The 6,737-nt window shown below is 42.7% G+C and overlaps 1 protein-coding gene across 4 annotated transcripts in view; it reads left to right on the top strand.

The window, feature by feature from the left end:
* The first annotated feature begins 305 nt into the window (after nt 1–305).
* The window catches only part of Snx9 (sorting nexin 9), a 91,190-nt gene continuing 84,758 nt past the window's right edge, over nt 306–6,737 (top strand). For 2 of the 4 annotated variants that reach the window (XM_087193419.1, XM_021237926.2), the window contains exon 1: nt 1,183–1,266. In XM_087193419.1, coding sequence (XP_087049545.1) covers nt 1,198–1,266 — 69 coding nt within the window. In that variant the 5' untranslated portion in view covers nt 1,183–1,197. Of the gene's footprint in view, nt 603–1,182; nt 1,267–6,737 lie in introns of those variants that run through there. The other 2 variants (XM_087193421.1, XM_004856831.4) reach the window with 2 other exon arrangements.

Below are 6,737 nucleotides of genomic sequence, written 5' to 3'. Positions count from 1 at the left end.
CAGGCTGTTCTTGTGGCACTCAGGACACAGCCCGAGCTCGCCCGACCCCCGACCCCACGGCGAGCCCAGCGCGGGACGCGGATCCCCGGCGGGTTTTTCTTTTGCTGCCAGGGCACAAGAGAGTTATTGTCGCCCCCTTGAAACTTCACCCGCGGGCGAGCAGCGCGGGCCGAGTGGGATCCGGAGTAGGAGCTCGGTTGGCTCGGCCAGCGTTCCCCCAGCGCGGCTCTCCACACCCCTAAACGTGTCCAGCGGGGCGGCCGGGGCGGAGGCTAGGCTCGCCGAGGCGGCGGAGGCAGCGGGAGCCGAGGCCGGGCCGGCAGGGAGCCCGAGCGCGCTTCCGCCGGCCGCGCCGCGCACGCCGCGGGAAATGGGAGGCTCGGCTGCGGGGGCGGGGGCCGAGCAGCCGGGGACTTTCAGGAACTGCAGGAGCGGGCGGCGGCTGGAGTCGCCGAGCGCCGAGACTCGGGCCGAGGCGGAGCCTCCGCCGCGCCGGGCCCTATTCGTAGCCGCGCCGCCTTCGCCATCGCCCTCGCCCGCCGCGGCGCGGGAGACGAGCCGGCCGTCCCGGGCCGGGGGAGACACTCGCCATGGCCTCCAAGGTGAGGGTGAGGGGAGAGGGGTGCGGGCCTGGCCGGCCGCTCGGCCCCGAGGCGGCGCGGGGAGGGTCGTGGCCGGAGACGACGGGGCGGGGAGGCCTAGGGGCCGCGCGGCGCCCTTCTTGAGTCCCCCGGGCCGGCCCGCGGCCCAGGGAACGCCCTTGGTCGCGGGCCGGGCGGGTGGCCAGGTCCTGGGGTCGGGACCCCTGGCGGAGCGACTCAGGGGCGCTGCGCCTTTTCAAAGTTTGCACCTGAGTGTGGCCTGCGGGCGGCGGGCGGGCGCGCTGTTGGGCCTCGGGCGCGGGACGGAAAGTTCCCGCGGCTGGGAGGTCCCAAGGTGTCGGGGTGTCGGGCTGCCGGGCCACCCAGCGCCCCTCGCTGCCTCCCTCCCTCCGCCGGACTCTGGCCTCGGGCCCCAGTCCTGGCTTGCGAGAGGTCGCTGCCTGCCGAGGGGGGACTCGGCTCGGACACCCAGCGCCCCCGCTGTAAAGCCTTTGCTTCTATTTTTTTTCCCTTTTTGTTTGGCTACCTTCTCACTTTGAATGGTTTTGTCAGCGTAATTAAAATATCGAGAGGGAAATGAGTTGTGCTTTCGGTTATGTGTTTTCTTGAGAGAGAAAAAAACGTCCAGGCCCGAATTACGTGGTGGAACTTTGACTTCTGCTTGGTAATTGGCCAAATGTTGTGTTACTTATTTTATGTTATTGTTTATGAAATTAGCAGTCATCCTTGGGTTCGTAAACGCTGCCTTCCCCTCTTCCCCTTTCTTGAGTGTTTTCCGCATTTACTTGATTAAAGTAGTCACCGGGAAAGGAGGACCTGGCATAGGAAGCGCCATCAGTGAGCTATTGATCGGTGATGTGGTGTTAGCCTTGGATTTACTAGTACACATAGTTCTTTAAATCTCATTTATATAAACATCAGCACGCTTTCCCATTTTTATTTTTGAAATCTCTAAGCTACAGTACTTTGGGCTGGTGAAAGCCTTCGTTTTTTTTGTTGATGGTGATAGTGGGTGTTCTGTTTTTGGTGGAGGGATAATTTAGGAAATTGATAAGAAATTTGAAATTCCTTTCAAAGATCGGAATTGTCTTCAGTTTTATCTGTTAAAGTTGGTGTTCAGATAAATTTTGTGCTCTGACTCTGAAGTACAGTATTTATACAGAAATGAAGCGAGTCTCCTCCAGGGAATCTTGCTGCTGTCCTGACATAATTACCTTCTTGTTAAAATATTTTGGCTGTGCTGTTCCTGGTTTTACTGGGTGTAATAGAACTTGCCACGGTTTTTACATATATTAATTTTTTGTTGACCTTTCAAAAATAAAACTTAACTCAGGCCAAAGATTTATAAAGAATTGGATTTTGAGATTTGTTCAAGAAATCACCAGTTACACAATCTTCTTGCAAGTTTAAGCAGTTTGTGAAGAGAGACCTATTCCATGGTGACCAGTTGCCTGCTGTTTTCCACTCTGATCTTCTGAGGCATATTTGTGTACTTTAAGTGGGGTACAGCTTGGCTACTGGTACAGGTATACATTATGAAAATTTGAGACCTGAACCTAATTTTTTCACCAAATTGGAAGGGACAGTCAGTCGTTCTTGTATTGAACTTGAGTTGATGTGTCCTCAGGGAACACAAGCTTTACAGCATGTGTAAGCACTTCCTACTTTGTGATCTGTTGTACTCTGAAGGCATATTCCAGTCGTCTGACTGTTGGTGTCTCAGCTTTCTAGTCACAGTTCCACATGGTGCTCTTTTCCTTATTCACGGTGTGACAAACCGGTGTCATTTGAAGAAAAAGACCAGCAATGAAGCACTTAGTAAAAGAGGCCACTTCGTCAGTTTTCTGTTTTTTGTACTTCCTGGTGATTCTTGCATTAGGCCAAAGTCTCATTTCTTAATTGTTCCCTCAAAATGAGTTGTTACTTCTTTCAGTCTGCCTTTCATACCCCTAAATCTGAGCAGTTTGATTTTTTTCCTTTTTTTTTGGGTACCAGGGATCGAACTCTGGTTCTTGCGCTTGCAACCACTGAGCTAAATCCCTGGCCCCTTTTTCCTTTTTTTTAATTGGGTAAGTGGGATGAATATACTTAGTAATGATGACTGACTTCTAAGAACATTTTAGGCTCAAATGGCACTCTGGCTCTTGCTTGTAAACATTAGGTGATTGGGAATAAAATTCAGTATCTGGATATTTTAGGTAGTGCTGGGATTCCCATGAATTACAAGAGAAGGGCTTTAGTTCCTTCAGATCCAGTTTTCTGATTCATAGTTATTACATGTTTTCTTGAAGATGCAATTATCTCAACTATCATGATTTTAAAACTCTTGGTAGAATCACAATAGGGAAAAAAATTTTTTGTAGAAATAGGTTAATTAGGCAGTTCTTCACTGCTTAAGACAGTTAATCAAAAACTGCCCATTTAAGTGGTATTATCTGTTAATTTCTAATCTTTCCACAGTAAAAGCTAAATTCAGTTTAAGTGCATACACCACTGTGAACAGTCTCGTCTCATATAACGAACACAAAGAAGGTTAAAAAGAACGTGTAGTGTTGACCTCTATTATAACCCTTCCCCTCCCCCCCGCTTTGGTACTAGGGATGGAACTCAGGACCTGGAGCTTGCCAGGCAGGCGCTGTGCTGCTGAGCTACATCCCCAGCCCTGTTGTAAGCCTTTTTTGAAGGCTATATTTTGACAAAAGTTTTTTAGTGAATTTGAGTAAATTAAGTTCCATTCAAAAGATCAAGTATTCAGAAAGAACTTTTTCTATATATGTCAAAAGGGACATAAAATAATTAATTCCAGTTAATCCATATCTACTTAGCTGTAATATCCACATCAGACTTAACTGTTGGTAATCAATTTGAATCCTTTTGTGCTTATCACAGTCAACTCTTGAAATTCCTTAGGGATTTTTTTTAAGGAATAATAATTACAACAAGACGCCTGGAGTTCTTGATGCTTTTTTTTTCCCCAACTTTTCCTTCCAGCTCCAATATCTAAAGTTACATATTTGTGTTATACAGTTTGTCTGGTTGAATTAAGTAGGTGTGGGATGTTAGAAATCCTGGTAGGAAATGAGTGAATTGCTTAAGACTTTTCTATGGTATAACAGATTTGTGAGAACAGTTTAGAAAGCATACTTTGTAGTTTCTCCTAAGCTTTATTTAAAGAATAGAAAGTTATAAAGTGTCTTAAGAATTAAGGTTGATTTTTAGTTTTTGTTGAAACAATATGAGAAATCATTTAATTTTGTGTAACAATTTTAAGTTTCTTAAATAGAACGTATAGTATTAGTGTAAAGAAAATTTCTGATGGAAATACGAAATAATTTCTAACTAAAGGAGTAGACTGTAAAGCATGAAATTTTGCAGTTTTTAAAATTTGCTATTTTTATATTAATCATCTGAAAATTAAATCATAGTTATTTTAATTGTCCATTTAAAACTTTGAAGCTTTGTGTGTCCTATTCCTTTCTTTTTTAGTTTGCTGTTCTGTGCCCTCTTCCCCTGTGTACCTTCTTTTTATACCTTTTTACTCCTGCTATGAGTCCCTCAATCTCAAGTGCCTATTCCTTTTGTTTCTGTGATTAATGGCTGCCTCCTTTACAATGTCATCAGCCCCAGCAGGCTGGAACGATGTAGTTGCTTACCTTTGTATCCTCAGTGACAGTTTGGAAGAGCAAAAAGATAGTTCAGTCAGATAAATGACTCATATATTACAGTTAAGGAAACTTTAATCTCCAACTGTAGGCTTTGGTTCTTTTAATTGTATTTTAGTAAACATCTTTTTAAAAGTATCCATGTACTATGCAAAATTTATACTCCACCTTAGGTATCAGCAGTGTTTGTTTTTTAATGCAGCAACTCATTTACTAATGTTGCATGATGAATTGGTTTTTGTGGGTTGCTTGGTTTTGTAGTATTGGGGATCAAACCCAGAGTTGCTGTATCATTGAGCTACATCCCCAACCCTTTTTATTTTTTGAGATAGAATCAGTCTTGTTTAAGTTCCCCAGGCTGGCCTTGAATTTGCAATCCACCTGTCTCAGCCTCCAGAACAGCTGGGATTGCAGGCATGTGCCACTGGTGATTCTTATGGTTTAAAGCAATTGGAACCAGCCTCACACTTCTGACTTTAAAAGAATTGTCTTTAGGGGCTGGGGATTTAGCTCAGTGGTTTCACTGCCTGCTGCGCAAGCTCAAAGACCTGAGTTCGATCTCTGGTACCAAAAAAAAAAAAAAAAAAGGAATTGTCTTTAACCTTTGAGCTGTCAGTAGTGTGCTTAGTGTTAAAAACAGTTTAGGTTTTTCCTGCTTACCTTTTTGATTTCTAACTTGATTGCATTGTGAAAAGGGAGTCAGTCACATTAATAACCAGTATGGTACCTGGAAATTTATTGAGGGACTTTATACCTAGGAAAGAGTCAGTTTTTACAGATGTCCTTCTAGTCCATTGAAAGAATAATATGTTCTCTAATTGTGTGTGTATGCTCAGTGTCCTTATCCTTGTAAATTTGTTTTCTCTCATCTCTTGTTTCTTTCATCTACTTGATGGAGACATTGTAACATTTGGGTTATAATGATAATTCTTCTAAGTTTAGTGTTATTAACCCAGGTAAATGCAGTTTTTCATCATTATGAAGTAACCCATTTTATTTTTAGTGGTGCATTTTTTTCTTAAAGACTGCTGTCTTTTTAAAAATGTGATTTAATTAGCTTGTTTTTGGTAAATATTTGCTTGGTATATAGCTGAATTACCTTTCTATGCAAGCTAATTGACAGATTTTTGTCTCCCAATGTATTTGTGTTTACTGATATATTTGGCTTTCTGCCCATCGTTTTATACATTTATTGAGGTTAGTCTTCAGGTTCTTGAAATCTGACCCTTTCCCCCAGCATTTTTGGGAAGTTCATGCTATTTGTCTCTTTTTTAGTGGTTATCATAAGCATATTAACATTTCTAAGTTAAAGTGCAAAGTTACTCCATATTACTACCTTTGTCTTGAATGACAAAAGACCTAAAGTTATTTAATTGCAGTTAACTCCCCTAGGATGATCAGTTATTGCTTAGTACTTTAGTTCTGTATTTTTCACTACAAATGAGGTGTTTTTATTTTTATCCAGTTAATGTTTATTTAGATTTAATCTTATTGTACTGTGTCTTTGCTTGCTGTTTTTTCTTATATTTTCTGTCCTTTCTTGGGATAATTTCTCCTCTGCCTAAAGTAAATTGGAATTTTCATTTTAAAAGATGTGTTATTGGTAAATTTCTCATGTACAAAAATATGTATTTTGCCACATTTATCAGTGATAGCATTGATAGGTTGACAGCATTTTCTCTCAGCACGGTGAAGCTGTACTTTCCTTGTTTTCTACTGGCTTGCTGATTTCTGTCTGAAAAGCCAGCTAATTCCTATTCCTCTAACTTTTCTCTCTGCCTGCTTTTAAGACTTCCTAGGGCCAGGGATGTGGCTCAATGGCACCGCGCCTGCCTGCCAAGCGCAAGGTCCTGAGTTCAATTCCTGGTACCAAAAAAAAAAAAAAAAGACTTCCTGTCTGTCTTCAGTGTTCTGCATCGTTACTACACTGAGTCTCTGTGTGAATTTATTGGCACAGCTTGGGACTTAAGGAGTGTCTTGGTTCTGAGGGTGGGTGCTTTGGTGGCACAACAGTTGTAGCTCTCTGCAGTGACTTAACAATCCCCTCTGCAGCCCCTGTAACCGCCTGCCACATAAGGGTAGGGAGCACTGGAAATAGGAATGTGTTGTTAATTTTAATTTAAATAGCTACATGAGCTAATGGCTACTGTATTGGACAGTAAAGTTCTAGAAAATTCTTAGCAATTATTTAGTGAAAATTATCTCTTCCTCATTCTCTCTTTCTGGAACTAATTAGTATGAAGAGATTCAACAGCTTCCCATCTCTCCACTTGTAGTGTTTTCCTTGTGCTGCATTCCGATTAGCTTCCGGCCCTTCTTACCTTCAGTTCAGAATTCTTTCTTCAGTCAGGCCTAATGTGCCCTTTTATCCATGCATTTAATTTTCACTTTCAGTTCTATTCCTAGAAATTATATTTGTTTCTATTTCAAACTTCCTTGGTCATTCTTTATAGTTTCTGGTTCTTTGCTCATC

This window comes from Heterocephalus glaber, unplaced genomic scaffold (assembly GCF_053883595.1).
Source record: "Heterocephalus glaber isolate CG9 unplaced genomic scaffold, H.glaber_assembly_v1.0 deba00001592, whole genome shotgun sequence".
In the NCBI taxonomy this organism is placed as follows: Eukaryota; Metazoa; Chordata; class Mammalia; order Rodentia; family Bathyergidae; genus Heterocephalus; species Heterocephalus glaber.
The sequence above is the reverse complement of the archived record's forward strand: the minus strand, read 5'-3'. Positions and strand labels throughout refer to the sequence as shown.